The sequence below is a fragment of the Pan troglodytes genome, chromosome 19, assembly GCF_028858775.2.
Source record: "Pan troglodytes isolate AG18354 chromosome 19, NHGRI_mPanTro3-v2.0_pri, whole genome shotgun sequence".
NCBI classification, from domain to species: Eukaryota; Metazoa; Chordata; class Mammalia; order Primates; family Hominidae; genus Pan; species Pan troglodytes.
In genome coordinates, this window is record NC_072417.2 from 54770069 (window position 1) to 54789705 (window position 19637).

Sequence of the window (19637 nt, forward strand, 5' to 3'; positions counted from 1 at the left end):
TATCTCTAGGTTGTGCAGGAGAGAAACGGTGCCCAGAAGCAACTTTCTGAAGAACAGGATGCCAGAATATTACAAGATCAGATTCTGACGAGTAAACAAAAGGAACTAGAAATGGCTCGAAAGAAAATGAATTCTGAGGTATTTTCTTTAGTCATTTTCAAATATATTTTTGTATGTGAATATATTTTTAAAAAACAACTCTGTGCAACTTGGAAAGTACAATGGATTTTTGAACTACACACACAAACACACACACACACACATTTGGGGGTGGTGATGGTGGTTCTGGCATTTTTGGCTCATTGAATAAAGTCATGTTCTTAATTCAACTCCATTTGTTTGCAAGAGTCAAGTAGTGACATTCACAGTGGCCTTATCCAAAGGAGAAACATTTGTTATTTTTCATAGAATTAATGATCTTTCCACAATCTCAAAATCCTTGCTACTAACAACAGACGTTCTAGTTTTCAGACATTATTTCATCTTCCTAATATATTAATGGAGAGGTTAGATTATTATTTCCACTTGCAGTAAGGATGAAATGTATAGCCAGTTCACAGGCCGTACTTCAGATGCCGTTTCCCTTACTTTTGAGGAGAGTAACAGTTTGCTCCAAGTAGCGTCTCATTTCAGTGCAAAGAGCTTTGAAAACAATGATATGCCATAATATAAACTTGGTGATAATTTATTGGTAAGTGTTTTTTCTTAGAAAAATAGTTCAGTGTGTGGGAGACTGAGGTGGGTGGATCACGAGGTCAGGAGATCAAGACCATCCTGGCTAATGTGGTGAAACCCCATCTCTACTAAAAATACAAAAAAAATTAGCCAGGCGTGGTGGCAGGAACCTGTAGTCCCAGCTACTCGGGAGGCTGAGGCAGGAGAATGGCGTGAACCCTGGGTGGCAGAGCTTGCAGTCAGCCGAAATTGGGCCACTGCCCTCCAGCCTGGGTAACAGTGCGAGACTCCGTCTCAAAAAAAAAAAAAGAAAAGAAAAACAGTTCAGTGTATTTCACCCTGTTTCATGCTTATTTCTGTTTCAGACATTATAAAGAGGAAACGTAAGTTATTGTAATAACAGATAATCTCATGATTTTCTAAGAAAAGCTCTGTAACTTCTTTTTTTACCACTGGTGTTTTGAAATAAGCCTCTTTTATATTTATATATTTACAACACAGAAGTAATTGTGGTTTGGTGGAAGAGCACTAGAAGTAAAGTAAGGGGACCTAGGGAAAATCCTGCAACTTGCATATTTTTTGACCTCTCCTTTCAGAATTGTGATATAAATGAGTTCAGTGATACATGTACAAGTGCTTGGTACAAGGCCAGGTGCAGCGGCTGACGCCTGTAATCCCAGCACTTTGGGAGGCCGAGGTGGGTGGATCACTTGAGCCCAGGAGTTCCAGACCAGCCTGGGCAGCATGGCGAAACCCCATCTCTACAAAAAGTACAAATAAATTTAGCTGCGTGTGGGGGTGTGTGCCTCTAGTTCAGCTACCCAGGAGGCTGAAATGGGAGGATCACCTGAGCCCGGGAGGCCAAGGCTACAGTGAGTCTTGATTGCATCACTGCCCTCTAACCTGAGTGATGGAGTGGAGACCCTATCTCAAAAAAAAAAAAAAAAAAAAGCCTAATATAATGCTTAGATTTAGCATTTATGAATAAATGTAATTCTTATATAACTGATGAGAAAAATGTTAGAAAAATAAATAGCTATAGAATATTCTCAGGAAAAAAAGAACTTAAAGAACGTTGGAACATTTCCTCTGTCCAGATATATGCAAAGCTACAGCTTTTACTATAGGGTGGTGTATAGGTTAGATGTCAGAGTGTAAAGCCAATTTTTTAATGTAGTCAAATTTATTAATCTTTAATGCCTTTGAGTTTGTTGTAATTTGGAGACCGTCTTTTCCAATTCTGAGATGCTTAAAAATTCTCTAGTTATTTATGTTCTACATTCATGGATTCATTGTCTTCAAATAAACTTATGAAGTTTTGGGAATTTATGCTCTATGAGGTTTGAAGTCTCGATAGAATATTTTTTTCCAGTTGGATATCCACTTATGGCAATCTTTTCATTGTATACATGTATAGGTTATTTAATTTCAGAGAAAATCATAATCTGTCATTTTATTGAGTGCTACTGAATATTTCCTTTCTTACTTAGATTTCTCATAGGCATCAGAAAGAAAAGGATCTCTTTCATGAAAATTGCATGTTGCAGGAAGAAATTGCCTTGCTGAGACTGGAAATAGATACAATAAAAAATCAGAACAAGCAAAAGGAAAAGGAATATTTTGAGGACATTGAGGTTGTGAAAGAAAAGAATGATAACCTTCAAAAAAGTATAAAACAAAATGAGGAAACATTAACAGAAACAATACTCCAGTACAGTGGGCAGCTGAACAATCTGACAGCTGAGAACAAAATACTCAATTCTGAACTGGAGAATGGGAAACAGAACCAAGAAAGACTAGAAATAGAAATGGAATCATACCGTTGTAGACTGGCTGCTGCTGTACGTGACTGTGATCAAAGTCAGACAGCAAGAGACCTAAAACTTGATTTCCAGAGAACAAGACAAGAGTGGGTTCGTTTACATGACAAAATGAAGGTTGATATGTCTGGCCTACAAGCTAAGAATGAGATTCTTTCTGAAAAACTTTCTAATGCTGAAAGTAAAATTAACAGCCTACAAATTCAGCTCCATAACACAAGAGATGCTCTTGGAAGAGAGAGTTTGATTTTGGAACGTGTGCAAAGAGACCTCAGCCAGACACAGTGTCAGAAGAAAGAAACTTAACAAATGTACCAAATTGCACAAAGCAAACTGAAGAAATACATTGCCAAGCAGGAATCTGTAGAGGAGAGATTATCTCAACTACACAGTGAAAATATGTTGCTTCAACAGCAACTGGATGATGCTCACAAGAAAGCTAACAGTCAGGAAAAGACAAGCAGTACTATCCAAGACCAGTTTCATTCTGCTGCCAAAAATCTTCAAGCTGAGAGTGAAAAGCAGATTCTTTCACTACAAGAGAAGAACAAGGAGCTGATGGATGAATATAATCATTTAAAAGAAAGAATGGATCAATGTGAGAAAGAGAAAGCAGGAAGAAAAGTAAGTATTAAGAAAGATAAAATATTTTTCAACCTTCCTGAAAGAAAATGTAAAGTAATATTTGGTTATGGGTAAATGTTGTATCTAGTTGAATATAAAATGTATAGATCATAAATGTATTTGCTGTATCAGCCTAGAAATGTACCAGTGAAAAAGAAGTTAAACCTGAAAGATGCTTTACTTTGCATAAAGAAATTGTGTCACCTATGAAATTTTAAGTTCAGTTACAGTGTTAATAGGTACAGACTAATGCTCATGATGTAGTCTTATGCTGCTGAAATGATCATTGCAATGCCTTTATGTGGCCATGTTTTAATACCATGATGAAGCAGATAAACAGAAATGCTCATATCTGACATGAGTATTTTGAAATTAAGATTCAGTGGGGAGGGTTGCTTTGACCGTTAATTCCAGATTTCCCAGGTGAACTGAAGTATACTGCTGTATCTCATAATACTTTTCCTTCAGTAATTTTGTAATGTATTTAAGTTGGTATAATTTTATTTTTATTCATATCAATTTGACTTAAATCTGAGACGATTTCAGTCTCAAATTACTTGTTATGACCTCTCAATTCTTTAAAGGCATTTACTTTTTTTTTTTTTTTCAGATGGAATCTTGCTCTGTAAGTTTTGTATTTTTAGTAGAGACGGAGTTTTGCCATGTTGGCAAGGCTGGTCTCGAACTCCTGACCTCAGGTGATCCGCCCGCCTTGGCCTCCCAAAGTGCTGGGATTACAGGCGTGAGCCACTATGCCCGGCCTAAAGGCATTTACTTTTTATTAAATCATAATTTGGGACAGATGTGAATTTCAGCAAAGCCATGTTACATTTAATCTTACCACTGGTATTTATACTTTACTTTGAATGTTTTTACAAAGAATTTGCTCATAATTTTCATTTCAAGGCTCACTGCCTATCATTCGGATATAACTTTGATAGTACAAAGGTAACTGTGGCTATCTGTGATTTATTTGTTTGGCATTGAGTCCCATTTTCAAACTAATCAGAAGTGGCAGGATTCACATATAGCAGGAATGGACTGAATCGGTGAGACAGTTGTAGGAGTTGAGATCAGGAGGGAGGTAGAGGCCAGGTTACCTAGGGCCTCAAAGGCCATTGGAATTTTACTTGTATTCTGAGATAGGAATCTTTTAGAAGGATCTGAGCAGGCAATTGAATATGCAAGGAACTCTGAGGTTGATTTGAGCTTCTAATAAAAAACAGGGAAAACATTTTACCAGTGTGGGATGTACCACCAGCAGCCCCACCCACGTATCAAATTCTTTTTGAGACTTCAGTAGGTTGTTAAGCACTGCAGATGTTTCAGGGAAGAGTGAGTAGTGGGCTGAATCTATTGCCTAAGTTAACAGAAAACCGATTTGGCAGGAAGATAACACCTTCTTTGTCCTTAACTAAATTCAGAAATAAACAAGAATGTGTGCACATGAGGAAAACAAGGCGAATCATATATGTGTTGATGTTTTTCAAAGTATATAAGTTAGAGTTAAATCTTACTACCATAATTTAATAATAAGGTGATTTATAAATCAGTAACAAAAAATACCTTCACAGGTAGTTATGAGAGAATTCCAACAAGAATGGACCGATCTCCTAAAACAACAACCTACGTCAGAGGCTACCTCACGTTGTCACATTAGTTTAGATGAGACACAGGATTCAAAGAAGAAATTGGGTCAAATCAGAAGTGAAGTATGTATGAAACATAACATGTCAACAGTTAATCTATAGGTGGTGGAATAATGTCAGATGTTTTAGGATACTGATTGCAGTGGATAGCTTTCTTTTGTATTTTTATTATAATTCATTTTATTACAATTTAATTATCTTTATAATACACTTGTTTCTTAACCTCTGGCTTTCATTCTGTCCTTTTCTCCTCATAAGTACATACATTTTAAAAATAAGGATCATTTCCAAAGATCCTTAGGAAAATTGGGAATTATTCAGTATTCCTCACAGAAGTTGAGAGGCTTTTTTTTTTTTCCTGTGAAGTAGTATTTTTTTAGTGATTTCTCTATTGCCATGGTGAGGCAAGCCAGATTAAATTATAGGATAATGTTTAATAGAATGTTCCAGAAAATTGTCTTATTTCTTATCTTTACTTTTGTGAATGGGTACAGAATCTGTATATATTTATTTCATGAATTTCAGGATAACTGGTACAGAAAGGCCATAGTACTGTTCTCCAAAATGCAAATGTTTTAATTTACAAACTACTTGAAATGTTAGGTACTTCCTTTATTTTCCTTTCATTTTAAATATATTGTGCTTTTTTACAAATCATGTATAGTATGTACATCCAAAGTAGAGAATTAAGAGATATATCTAGATTCTACCACTGAATTTTTGAAAACAAGTTTACTGAGAGAGAATTCTCATACCATACAGTTTACCCATTGAACGTGTACAATTCATGGTCTCTTAATATATTCACGGAGTTGCATAACCATCACCATCATCAATTGTAGGACATTTTCATGACCCTGAAAAGAATCAGCAATCTATTTTGTTTCCATAGATTAGCCCATTCTGGACACCACGTATCAATTGGATCACACAATGTGTGGTGGTCTTTTGTGACTGGCTTCTTCTACTTAGCATAACATTTTTAAGGTTCATTGTGTTGTAACATGTATCAGTATTTAATTTCATCTTATTGCTGAGTAATTTTCCACTGTATGCACATACCACTAATTTATTTAGCCATTCATCCATTGATGGACCTTTGGGTTGTTTCCATGTTTTGGCTATTATTAATCATGCTGCTGTGAACTTTTATTTACAAGTTTTTGTGTTTGTATATGTATTCCTTTCTCTTGGGTATATACATATGAGTTGAATTTCTGGGTCATATGGTAACACTATGCTTAACCTTTTGAGGAGCTGCCAGTCTGCTTTCCAAAGTGGTTGCACCATTTTACATTCCCATCAGCATTGTATGAGGGTTCTAATTTCTCCACATCCTTGCCAACATTTTTCATATTTTTGATTGAAAAAGGATTCCAACCTAGAAGTATGAAGTGGTACCTCATTGTGGTTTTGATTCACATTTCCCTAATGATGAATGACTTTAAGCCTCTTTTTATGTGCTTATGAGCCACTTGTATATCTTCTTTGGAGAAATATCTGTTCAAATCTTTTGCCCACATTAAAATTGGGTTGTCCTAAATTTCTGAATTTTAAGAGTTCTTTATATACCCTAGGTGTAAGTCCCTTATCAGATATGTTTCCAAATATTTTCAATGGCTTTCCTTTTTATTTTCTTTTTTATGATTTATTATGTTTTTAAAATTTATATAATTTTAAATTGTAGAGAGAAGGTCTCACTATGTTGTCCAGGCTGTTTTTGAACTCCTGAGCTCAAGCAATCCTCCCACCTCGGCCTCCCAAGTGTTGGGATTATAGGTGTAAGCCACCATGCCCAGCCTCCTTTTCACTTTCTTGATGGTCTCTGTTCAAGCACAGAAGTTTCACATTTTGATGAAGTCCAGTTAATTTTTGTTTGTTTGTTTTGCAGTCACAAAGATTTATGGCTATGTTTTCTTCTAGGAATTTTATAGTTTTAGTTCTTACATTTAGCGGCTCTATTTTATTACTTTTAGATATGACATTTGGTGAAGTCCACCTTTATTCTTTTGCATGTGGATATACCGTTTTCCCAGAACCATTTGTTGAAAAATCTATTCATTTCTCATTTAATTTTTTTTACACCCTTGTTGAAAATCACTTGACCATAAAAGTGTGTGTTTGTTTTTGGATTCTCAGTTCTAATATATTGAGCTATGTCTATCCTTATGCCAGTAGCAAATCACATTTTAGGAAAATTCATTTTCAGTCCTGTTGCTTATTACCAGTTGTCTTATGTAAGAATAGAAATTCAAGTAGTAGAATGTCTTTAATTTCACTTTTTGCTTCTTGAAGGAGTGTATGGCCAGCTTATGCCTTGCTGACTCCATGACATGACGAGAGTCAGGCTTACGAAGACAGATCCCATTAATTTTTTTTCTCCAGTCATACCTTTTATCTCTCACCCAGTGCCTCTCTCTTCATTCCCATTTCCATCAAATCTTGGTCACAGGATATGCTGACTCCATCTACTATTTACTGCATTATGTTTTTATTAACTCATTGTAAGTCATAGAGTCATGTGTAGATTTTAACTATCTATGAAGGGCAAGATTAAGTCTAGGCTGTCATCTTTCCTCATTGGAAATTGAGCTAATTCATCATGTTGCAGTTTACAGTTAGATACTCTTTTGACCCAGCACCTGGTTCTCTTGTACACTCCCGGAGCTGAATCCTCTTCTTGGCACAGATACTACATCCTCAGAAACCAGAGTTCCCTGCATTTACCTCCTTTTGCTTAAATAGAAATGCATAGCTATGCTTTTATAGTTCAATACATAATTCATTGAATAAATACTTCAACCCATTCAAAGAACAACTTCCAGGAGTGCAGCAACTGGAAATCAGGTCATGTCCAGGCATTTATCAGAAACAAATGGTTGAATTAGTTGTATGAATTTCAAAATTTCAGAGCCAATTTGTATGATATGGAGAAGCATTTTGATACAACATAAAGATGAGATGCTCTTCCCTTCTCCATACAAATGAGCTTGAAGTAAGGTAAAGGGGAAATTGCATTTAATAGCTTAACACTCAAAGGACACTACATTTTTATTTCTGAGATTGTTAAAACTGATTCCATAATATTTTGTTAATTTTCTCACTGAGGAAATGGAAATGAAGATTGAATCCTAGATTGATTAATAAATATCCAAAGCTGCTTATCACTTTTAGAATTTCAGTTCATTGAAATCAGGTACAATGTCTGATTTTTGGTTATTAATCAAATATTTCTGGTATTTTCAACTTTATACTTCAAATTATATATCTCCTTCCTTCTTCATCTTCCTTATTTCAAAACTCGGGGGACAAATTCTAAAAGCCTCACTGGCTTAGTCATCAGAATTTGTAATGGAAAGGAACTTTTTCTAAACTTCCTCTGCAGTAGTTCTTACATCCTTCTCCTGGTTGTCTGCTGCTTCCCATTAGAGTTGTTTGTCATTAATAAATTAACCTCAACATTTTTTAGATCTGACTTTAAAGGAGACTAATTTCTACTGGGTATGTTATTCTATTTCTTGTTGTCTCCTTGTTTAAATTTATTTTTCTGGTTATTTTTTCCTAACAAATTACCCAAAGTTGAGTGGCTAAGAACAACATTCGTTTAGTTCACCAATCTGTGGCTTGGGAAAACCTTGGCCGGGACAGCTTGCCTCTGCTCCCTTCAGCTTCACTTGGGATAAATCAAAGGCTGAGGGACTGGAATCATCTGAAGGTTTGTTCACTAAGATGTCTGTTGCTGATGGTGGCTATTGGTTGGAACTTTAGCTGGGGCAGGTTGCCCAAATATGTACATTGGAACTCCTAGGCTCTCTTTGTGGCCTAAGCTTCCTCACAGCATGGGGGCTGGGGTCCAAGGGTGAGCAGTCTGTGGTAGAGAGCCTCTTCTAACTTAATGTTGGAAGCCACATGGTTATCACTTTTAACACTTTCTGTTCATTAGAAGCAAGTCACTAAGTTTCACCCATAGTCTATATATAGGATGAATGATTTTGCTTTTATTTTTATTGATGTATTTTTTTTTTAGACATAGTGTCTTATTATGTTACCTAGGCCGGCCTTGACCTCCATGGCTCAAGAATTCTTCCTGCCTCTGCCTCCCAAGTAGCTGAGACCACAGGAATGTGACACCACACCTGGCTTCCTTCGATTTTTTGTGGACCTGTATAATTGTACATATTTATGGTATACACAGTGATATTTTGATATGTGTAAACAATGTATAATGGTCAAATCAGGCTAATTAATATATTCCATCACCTCAAACATTTACCATTTCTTTGTGTTGTGAACTTTCAAAATCCTCTCCTCTAGCTTTTTAAATATCAGCTAGCCAAGCCAGGTGTAGTGGCACACACCTGTAATCCCAGCTGTTTGGGAGGCTGAGGCAGGAGAATGGCTTGAACCCTGGAGGTGGAGATTGCAGTGAGCTGAGATTGCACCACTGCACGCCAAGCCTGGGTGACAGAGCAAGACTCTGTCTCAGAAAAAAAAAAAAAAAAAAAATTAGTTAACCATATTCACCCTACAATGCAACAGAACACTAGAATTCATTCCTCCTATGTAACTGTAATCTTGTGTCCGTTAACCAGCCTCTCCCCATCTTCTACTCCCCTTTACCTTTCTCAGCCTCTAATACCCACAGTTCTACTCTCTACTTCCGTGAACTTTTTTTTTTAATATTAGCTCCCACATGAGTGAAAACATACAGTAGTTATTTTTCTGTGCTTGAATTATTTCACTTAGTGTCACTTAATGTCCTCATCCATGCTGTAAATGACATGATTTTATTCTTTTTTTATGGCTGAATAGTATTCCACTGTGGACATATACCACATTTTCTTTACTCATCAACCACATTGATCTGTTGATGAACATTTAGGTTGATTCTGTATCTTGGTTGTTGTGAATAGTGCTGCAATCAACATGGGAATACTGGTATCCCTTTGATATGCTGATTTTCTTTCTTTTGGATAAATACTTAGTAGTGGGATTGTTGGATCATATGACACTTCTATTTTTAGCTTTTTAAGAAACTTCCATGGTTATACTAGTTTACATTCCCTCCACGAGTGCATAAGAGTTTTCTTTTTCTCTCCAACCTCGCCAGGATTTTTTACTTCTGGTTTCTTTGTTTTTTGTTTTTTGATTTTTTTGATAGTAGCCATTCTGTGGTGAGACGATATCTTATTTGGGATTTTGTTTTCATTTTCCTGTTAGTGATGTTGAGTAATTTTCCATACATTTGTGGACATTCGTATGTCTTCTTTTTAGAAATGTCTATTTAAATTCTTTGTCCACATTTCAGGGGGGATTATTAACAATTTTTACTGTTGAGTTGTTTGAGTTCCTGGCATATTCTAGATATTAGACCTTTCTCAGATGAATAGATTTGTAAATATTTTCTCCCAGTCTACAATTGTTGGTTGTTTCCTTCACTTTGTTGATTGTTTCCTTTGCTGTGAAGAAACCTAATTTTAATATAGCTTTACTTACGTATTTTTGTTTTTATACCTGTGCTTTTTTTTGCATATGCCCGTGATAACTTAGCTATAAAATCTTTGCCTTGACCAATGTCCTGAAGCATTTTCCATATATTTTCTTGTAGTAGTTTTATAATTTTGGATCTCATGTTTAAGTCTTTAATCTATTTTGAGTTGATTTTTGTATATGGTGAAAGATAGGGACCTGGTTTCATTCTTCTTTTTACAGATACCCACTTTTCCCAGCCCCATTTGTTGAAGAGAGGGTTCTTTCCCCAATGTATGTTTTTGATACTTTTGTTGAAAATCAGGTGTCTGTAAATATGTGGATTTATTTCTGCGTTCTCTATTCTGTTCCATTGGTTTAATTTTCTATTTTTATACCAAGACCTTGCTCTTTTGGTTACTGTAACCTTGTAATATATTTTGAAGTCAGGTGGAGTGATGCCTCCAGCTCTGTTCTTTTCCCTCAGGCTTGGCTTGTATAGTCTAGCTTTTTTGCAGTTCCATATGAATTTTAGGATTGTGTTTTCCATTTCTGTGAAGAATGTTATTGGTGTTTTTTTGTTGCAAGTTATAAAGGGCATTTTATTTTTATCTTATTCTTTCTCTTTCTTAACTTTCAGATTCAGGGAGTACATGTGCAGGTTTGTTACACAGGTATACTGCATAATGCTTAGGTTTAGGGTGCAGTTGAACCTATCACCCAGGTAATGAGCATAGTACCTGGCATGTCATTTTTCAACCATTGTCCAACCCAGTCCTCCTTCTTATAGTCCCCACTGTCTATTGCTCCCATCTTTATGTCCATGTGTACCCAATGTTTAGCTCCCACTTATAAGTGAGAACATGTAGTATTTGGTTTTCTGTTTCTGCATCAGTTTGCTTAGGATAATGGCCTCCAGCTCTATCCATGTTGCTGCAAAGGGCAGTATTTTGTTCTTTTTATAGTTGCATAGTATTCCATATTGTATATGTGCTACATTTTCTTAATCCAGTGCATCATTGATGAGCTTCTGGTTTTATTCCATATCTTTGCTATTGTGAATAGTGCTGCAGTGAACATTGGGTGCATGTGTCTTTTTGGTAGAATGATTTTTTGGTGGTGGGAAGTGGATATTTAACCAACTAATGGGATTGCTGGGTTGAATGGCAGTTCTACTTTTAGTTCTGTGAGAGAAACCTCCAAACTGCTTTCCATAGCGGCTGAACGAATTTACCATTTTCTCCAATAGTGTATTAGAATTCCCTTTTCGCTGTAGCAGCTCTGCCAAAATCTGGGTTGTTGTTGCTTATTTTTTGACTTTTTAGTAATAGCCATTATGTCTGGTGTGAGATGGTATGTCATTGTGGCTTTGATTTGCTTTTCTCTGATGATCAGTGATGATGAGCATTTTTTCATATGTTTGCTCTCCACTTTTATGTCTTTTTTTGAGAAGCGTCTGTTAATGTATTTTGCCCGCTTTTATATATTTTTTTAAATTCTTGTTTGTTGATTTAAGTTCCTTATAGGTTCTGGATATTAGAACTTTGTTCAATGCATAGCTTGTAAATACATTCTTTCATTGTTTAGGTTGCCTATTTAGTCTCTTGAATGGTTCCTTTTCCTATGCAGAAGCTCCTTTGTTTAACTAGGTCCCAATTTTTCTTTTCTTTTTTTTTTCTTTAACACAATTTTTATTTAATAAATGGTTAAAATCGCAGTGCCAAAAATACATTCACATTTAGCAATTTCACTGAAAGGAAGAAACTACAGAATGCACGGTTTCAAAAAGCTATTTTAAGTTATTTACAAATAAAGTATCTAAAACTCAAAAACAGGCTGTATATGCTATATCTAGTTTATCCCTTCCCGAACAAAATTTCTGTTATTTGGGCAAATTCTTAAACCATGGTTTAAACCGTAATGGTTACAAACCACAAACACATCCATCCAAAGACTGAAACCGTTTTTATCCGGTCAGTGGCAAAACTGTTGAAAGGGCAATAGTTGAAGCTGTTGGATTTTATATAGTGTGAACTCTGATAAATATTCCTACCAGGACTAAAACACAGCACACTTTGCAGGCATGGCTGACTCACAAAGGTTGTAACAAACAAGAACTACTCTTCACTCGACACCATGGCTCAGAGGCCACCGAGAAGCACGAGTGACTGACAGCTCCTCTGCTTACAAACGAATGAAACCCAAAGTGGATGTCGTTCTCACAGCACTGAAAGTGCTTCAGGACTCACACTGATCCAATACTAACTTTCTTCCCTATTTTACACATATTTTTCTACTGTCCAGTGGAAATCATCTTCTGTTTTGGCTAAACAACAAATACTAGTTTATAACAGGAATGGTAAAATCTGTGAGAATTCTGCTCAATTTAATACAAGATCACTACTTTCTTTAGAATGGTTTCTGCGTGTTTCTATGTCACCCTCTGTATTTTTAGCTTCCAGTTTCCTGGTAAGGAATAAGTTCTCCTTCCCAGTCACACTCGGGGTCATTTACACGTTTCTGGGATGCCCTCGCTCGTCCATGGAGGCCAGGTGCGTGCAGTGACTCACTCTGCCTCTTCCCTCTTCTCAGGACCAGTCCCCGAACCTTCTGCCTTGCAGATCCTCCTGTTTCCGCCACACTCTCGCGCTCGGAAGCGAGCTCCTGGATCATACAGCTGCAAGGCTGGCCGGTCCGTGTTTGCCAGTCGCTCTTTTATGGGTGCTGGACTGTCGTCACACCTCTGCGCTCTTCCCAGTCTCTCCATGGCCTCCCCCGGAGCCCCGCTGTCCTGGCTCCCCTTCTTCCCTCTGTCTTGGCCAGGTCCTTTCCCCCATCTCTGCTCATCCTCACTCCTTCTGGAAAGCCGGTCAGGCTCGTGGTGAGCTCTGTGCCTCCTGCCATCATCCACATGGTGTCTTTGTGCTTCAGATTCTTGTTCTTGAGATCTCTCCACATCCCTGTGCTCTTTATCACTGCCGCTGTGTGACGTCTCCTGGGGCTCCTCCAGCGAGCCTTCCACGGGCCTGGCTTTTACGACTGCACCGGGGGCACAGGATTCCTGCTTGCCACCTCCAGTATCAATCTCCTCTCCTCTTTCTTTTGGTTTCTCTGTGGTTGGTTCCTCTCCCTTTTCTGGTTTCTTAAGAAGCTTAACCCTTACTTCTTTCTCTGCAATTTTCTTCTGTTTATCTGTCTCTCTTTTTTTTTTTTTTGCATCTTTCTTCTTTTCTTCTTCTTTTTTCCTCTTCCCGCAAACGTTTCTTTTCTAACTCTCTCCTCCTCCGTTCTTCTCGCTTCTCTTCTCGAATTCTCTGCTTTTCTAATTTTCTATTTTTAATATATCCCAAAAGAGGTGTGGTTCTTCTAGCAATGAGCTCTCTTGTCTTCGCCTCCATCTCCCCCAGCAGAGTCTCAGGGTTGGCACTGGTCTTCTCTTCCTCCACACAGTAGGTTTCTAAAAACTTCTTATATTCTGGATCTTTGCTGTCAAGGAAGATATATCCATCAAAACGATCTCTAAAAAGAAGGATGTCATCAGGATTCCTAAAATTAATGTATGCTCTTGAGTAGAGATGAGGATAAAGACTCAGGTCGGCGGCGAAGAACTCGAAGTAGTCGTGTGCTGGCAGCGGGCGCAGCTGCTCCTCCAGCTGCTCCTTGGTGAGGCCCGGAGGCAGGCGGCAGATGACCACCTGCGGGGAGGGCGCGGCCGTTCCCACCGGGGCGGAGCGTGCACAAGGAGCTCAAAAGGCACCGCGTACCGCGCTGGGAGGCCCGGCCCCCGCCCCTCCCTCCTCTCCCTTCTCTCCCTCCCCTCCCTCCCCTCCCTCCCCTCCCTCCCCTCTAGGTCCCAATTTTTCATTTTGACTTTTGTTGCAATTGCTTTTGAGGGCTTATTCATAAATTATTTTCAGAGGCTGCTTTCTAATAGTGTATTTCTTAGGTTTTCTTGTAGGATTTTTATAGTTAGAGGTCTTACTTTTAAGAATGTAATTCAGCTTTCATTAATTTTTGTATGTGGTGATAGCTGGGGTCAAGTTTCATTCTTCTGTGTATGGATAACCAGTCATCCCAGCACCATTTATTGAATAGGGAGTCCTTTCCCCATTGCATATTTGTGTCGGCTTTGTCAAAGACCCAATGGTTGTAGGCATGTGGCTTTATTTCTGGGCTCTCTGTTCTGTTCCATTGGTCTATGTGTCTGTTTTTGTGCCAGTACCGTGCTGATTTGTTTAGTGTAGCGTTTGTTTACTGTAGTATAGTTTGAAGTTGGGTAATGTGATGCATCAGGCTAGATTCTCTTTGCTTAGGATGGCTCTGGGTGTTTGGGCTCTTTTGTGGTTCCATATGAAATTTTAGAATAGTTTTTTCTAATGCTGTGAAAAATGACATTAGTAGTTTGATAGGAATGGTATTGAATCTGTAGATTGCTTTGGGCAGTATGGCCATTTTAATGCTATTGATTTTTCCAATTCATGAGCATGGAATGTTTTGCCATTTTTTTGGTGTCATCTATTTGGTGTCATGATTTTTTTCAGCAGTGTTTTGTAGTTCTCCTTGTAACCACCTTTCATGTCTGTAGTTAGATGCATTCCTAAGTATTTTGCTTTTTTGTGTGTGGCTATTATAAATTGGATTACATTCTTGATTTGTCTCTCAGCTTGAACTTTATTGGTATATAGAAATGCTATGGATATTTTTACATTGATTTTCGTGTCCTGACTGAAGTCATTTATCAGTTCCAGGATAAATTGGCAAACTCTTTAGAGTTTTTTAGGTACAGAATCATATCATCAGCAAAGAGAGATAGTTTGGCTTCTTTTCCTTTTTGGATACCTTTTCTTTCTTTCTTTTTCCTGATTGCTCTGGCTAGGAGTTCCAGTACTATGTTGAATACATACGGTGAGAGTGGGCATCTTTGTCTTGTTCCAGTTGGCAAGGGGAATGCTTCCAACTGTTTTTGTTCTTTTTTCTTTAATTTTTTTCTTTACTATTTTATAGAGACAAGGTCTCACTGTGTTGCCCAGCCTGGTCTCAGACTCCTGGCCTCAAGTGATTCTCCTGTCTTCGCCTCCCAACATGCTGGGGTTACAAGCATGAGCCACTGCACTTAGCCCCCACTTCCAGCTTTTGCCCATTCTGTATGGTTTCAGCTGTGGGTTTGTCATAGAGTGGCCTTTATTATTTTGAGGTCTGTTTCTTTGATGCCTAATTTGTTGGGTGTTTTTTTCATGAAGGGATGATGGACGTTATTGAAAGCTTTTTTGCATCTTTTGAGTTGATCATATGGTTTTTCGTTTTCATTCTGTTTGTGTGGTGAAACACATTTATTGATTTGTGTACTTTGAACCAATTGCATCACAAAAATAAAGCTGACTTGATTGTGGTGAAGTAAGTTTTTGATGTGTTGCTGGATTTTGTTTGCTGATATTTTATTGAGGACTTTGGTGTCTACATTCATTGGGGATATTGGGCTGTAGTTTTCTTTATTCATTGTGTCTTTGCTGGCTTTTAGTATCAAGATGATGCTGGCATCATACAATGAGTTAGGGAGAAGTATCTCCTCAATATTTTGGAATAGTTTCATTAGGTTTGTTAACAGCTCTTCTTTGTATGTCTGGTAGAAATTGGCTATGAGTCAGTCTGATCTGAATCTGTTTTTGGCTAGTAGGTTTTTTATTACTGATTCAATTTCAGAGCTTGTTATTTGTCTGTTCATGGTTTCAATTTCCTCGTGGTTCAATCTTTGTTGGTTTCCAAGGATTTATCCATTTCTCCTAGATATTCTAGTTTGTGTGTATACAGTGGTGTTCATTGTAGTCTCTGAGGATCTTTTGTATTACTATGGGATTGGTTGTAATGTCATCTTTGTTGTTTCTGATTGTGCTTATTTAGATGTTCTCTGTTATTTATTTATTTATTTATTTATTTATTTATTCATTTATTTATTTATCTAGCTAGTAGCCTGTCAGTATTTTTATCCCTTCAAAAAGCCAACTTTTGGTTTCACTGATCCTTTGTATGGATTTTTGGGCCTCAAGTTTTCTCAGTTATGCTCTAATTTTAGTTATTTCTTTTCTGTTGCCAGCTTTGGGGTTATTTTGTTCCTGTTTTTTAGTTCCTCTCGGCACAGTGTCAGATTGTTAATTACAGATCTGTCTAACTTTTCAACATATTTGTTTTGCACTATAAGCTTTCCTCTTATGCTGCTTTTGCTGTATCCCAGAAGTTTTGGTATGATGTTTCTTTTTGCTTATTACAAATCATTGTTTGATTTCTGCCTTAAATTCTTTCTTTTCCCAAAGTCATTTAGGAGCCAGTTGTTTGATTTCCATGTAATTGTGTGGTTTTCAGAGATCTTCTTGATATTCATTTCTATTTTTATTGCACTGTGGTCCAAGAGAATGGTGTTGTGTGATTTCATTTTTAAAAAATTTATCATGACTTGCTTTATGGTCAAACATGTTGTTGATCTTGGAGTATGTTCTTTGTGCAGATGAGAAAAAGGTGTATTCTGTAGTTGTTTGGTGGAGTATTCTGTAGATGTCTGTTAGGTCCAATTAGTCAAGTGTTAAATTTAAGCCCAGAATTTCTTTGTTAGTTTTTTGTCTCAATGATTTGCCTTAACACTATCAATGAGATGTTGAAGATCCCCACTGTTATTGTGTGACTGAGTCTTTTGGTAGGTCTGGAAGTACTTGGTTGTTTTTGAATGTGGGTGCTTCAGTGTTGGGTGGGTATGTATTTAGGATAGGGATGTCTTCTTGGCGAAGTGAGTCCTTTATCATTGTGTAATGCCCTTCTTCATCCTTTTTTTGGCTGTTGTTGGTTTAAAGTCTGTTTTATCTAAGAATAACAACCCCTTGCTTTTTGCATTTTATTTGCATGACAGATCTTTGTCCATCTCTTTACTCAGAGCCTGTGGGTGCCATTACATGTGAGATGTGTCTTTTGAATATAGCAGACTGTTGATTCTTATTGGTTTGTTTTATTTTAATTCAACTTGCCACTCTGTGCCTTTTAAGTGAGGCATTTAGACCATTGAATTCAGTATTAACATTTATATGTGAGATTTTGATTCCGCCATGATGTTTTTAGCTGTTTGCTTTGTACTCTCGATTGTGTAGTTGTGTAATAGGGTCTGTGGGCTATGTACTTAGGTGTGTTTTTGTGGTAGTGGGTATTGTTCTTTCTTTTCCATATTTAGAACTCCTTAAGAATCTCTTGTAAGTCTGGTCTAGTGGTAATGAATTTCTTTAGTGTTTGTCTGGAAAAGATTGTATTTCTCTGTCACTGATGAGGCTTAGATTGGAGTGGTATGAAGTTCTTGGCTGCAATTTCTTTAAGGATGCTGACAACAGGCCCCACTTTCTGGCTTATAAGGTTTTTGCCAGAAAGAGGTCAGCTTTTCACCTGATGCAGCTGTTATAGCTGCCTGTGAGATTTTTCCTTTCACGTTGACCTTGGAAAGTCTGATGGGCTGTGTATCTTGGGGACGGTTGTAGAGGTTCTCTGAATTTCTTGAATTTTTCCATCAACCTCTGTAATGAGATTGGGGAAATTTCATGGACTATATCCTCAGGTATGTTTTCCATGTTGCTTCCTCTCTCTCCTTCTCTTTCAGCCATGCCAGTGAGTCATAGATTAGTGTCTTTACAAAATCCCACATTCCTCAGATGTTTTGTTCATTTTTAAAATGGTTTTTTCTTTATTTTTGTCTGACTGGGCTGACTCAAAAGACTGGTCTTTGAGCTCTGTAATCCTTCCCTCCGCTTGGTCTCATCTGGTTTTGAAGGTCCCTCCTGTGTTGAATTTTGCAGCTCCAGAAGTTCAGTTTGATTCTTTTTAAAAATGGCTCTGTCGTGTTTCAACTTTTGGATGGTTATACTGGCTTCCTTGGATTGGATTTCAACTTTCTCTTTAATCTCATTGAGCTTTGTTGCCATTGAGATTCTGAATCACATGTCTGTGATAAAGCATGTCATTACACTTTAATCTGGTGAGAATTTATAGCTGGGGAGCTAGTGTGATTTTTTGGAGGTAATGAAATGCTCTGATTTGTTGAATTGCTAGAGTTCTTGTGCTGATTATTCCTCCTCTGAAAATGCTGATGTTTCTTTATCGTTTTGAAATTCCTGTCATTTGGATGGGGATTTTTGTTTTTATGTTCTTTTTTTTCTCTTGAGGGTTTGTGGTGTGTATTGTGTGTAGTTGATTGGCCTTTTTTTCTGGGTGGTTTCAGATGGCCAGGACTCTACACAGGTTCCTTCCTTGTGGCTACTTTCCTGCATTGGGTTTCACAGATGTGTGTTGAAGGTATATAATGATTTTTGTTTGGTGGTGTAATTCAGTCTGCAATCCAGGAGATGGTGCTCTAGAGTACGGGCTGGCATGCCTCTTTTCTATTTCAGTGTGTTGGCAGCAGTGCTCTGGGGAAGGGGGAGAAGTAGGATTGGGAAGGCGAGAGATAACCCCCTCACCAAATCAGTTCCTGGAACTTGGGAGAGCCCCCTCCAATCACTGGTACCACACCTGAATTTTGAGGGCTGCACACCTCCCACCCTTAGGGCAGCGGCCCAAGCCAAAAGTTAGGTTGCCGAGAGACCTACAACTCTCTGGGGACGTGCTGGTTGTCTGGGCTTGGTAGAGTCAGAGCAGGTTGTAGAGTATGTCTGCGGATCCGCAGGTCGTCTGTTGATATAATGTGGGTCAAGGGGGGAGGATCCCCGGGCAGGGCTGTGGTTCTGTGGGTGTGCACCTGGTGTGGTGCCTGCAGCCCAGGGTTTTTTGCCCAGCAGATGGCTGTGGGGAGCACTTAGCTCGCACTCACCCAACCAGGCCTCCCTCCAGTGTCTGCCCCCAGGGCAGGCCCAACTAGGTAGTTTTGTCCCCCAGCCTTCCGTGCCCAGATCAACTGGACTGTTAGCTGTTTCAGGCAGTGGTGCTCCCTCAGGCAGAGGCTGTGGACAGACAGGTTACACCCTTCCTGGACAGATCTTGTAGAACAGGGTCCCCAACCTCCAGGTGGCAGACCAGTACTGGTCTGTGGCCTGTTAGGAACTGGGCCGCACAGCAGGAGGTGAGGGGAGGGCTGGTGAGTGAGCATTACCACGTGAGCTTCGCCTCTTGTCACATCAGCAGCGGCATTAGATTCTCATAGGAGCGCGAGCCGTGTTGTGAACTGTGCACGTGAGGGATCTAGGTTGCGTGCTCCTTATGAGAATCTAATGCCTGACGATCTGAGGTGGAACAGTTCCATCGCGAAACCATCCCCACCCCACCGTCTGTGGAAAAATTGTTTTCCACAATGCCAGCACCTGGTGCCAGAAAGGTTGGGGACTGCTGTTGCAGAGGGAGCACACCCGGCTCCCACACTGGCATATGAACTTGGGCCCTC

General features: G+C 38.5%; 1 protein-coding gene and 1 pseudogene across 1 annotated transcript in view; one reads left to right on the top strand and one right to left on the bottom strand.

Annotated features, from left to right (window-relative positions):
* Positions 1-19637, top strand: part of LOC742910 (coiled-coil domain-containing protein 144A) — a 273420-nt gene that overhangs the window by 201703 nt on the left and 52080 nt on the right. The window contains 3 exon segments of the mRNA XM_063798976.1: positions 10-138; positions 2166-3119; positions 4694-4831. Of these exon segments, the coding sequence (XP_063655046.1) occupies positions 10-138; positions 2166-3119; positions 4694-4831 (1221 nt within the window).
* On the bottom strand, positions 11566-15307 carry LOC129137619 (regulator of nonsense transcripts 3A-like; annotated as a pseudogene).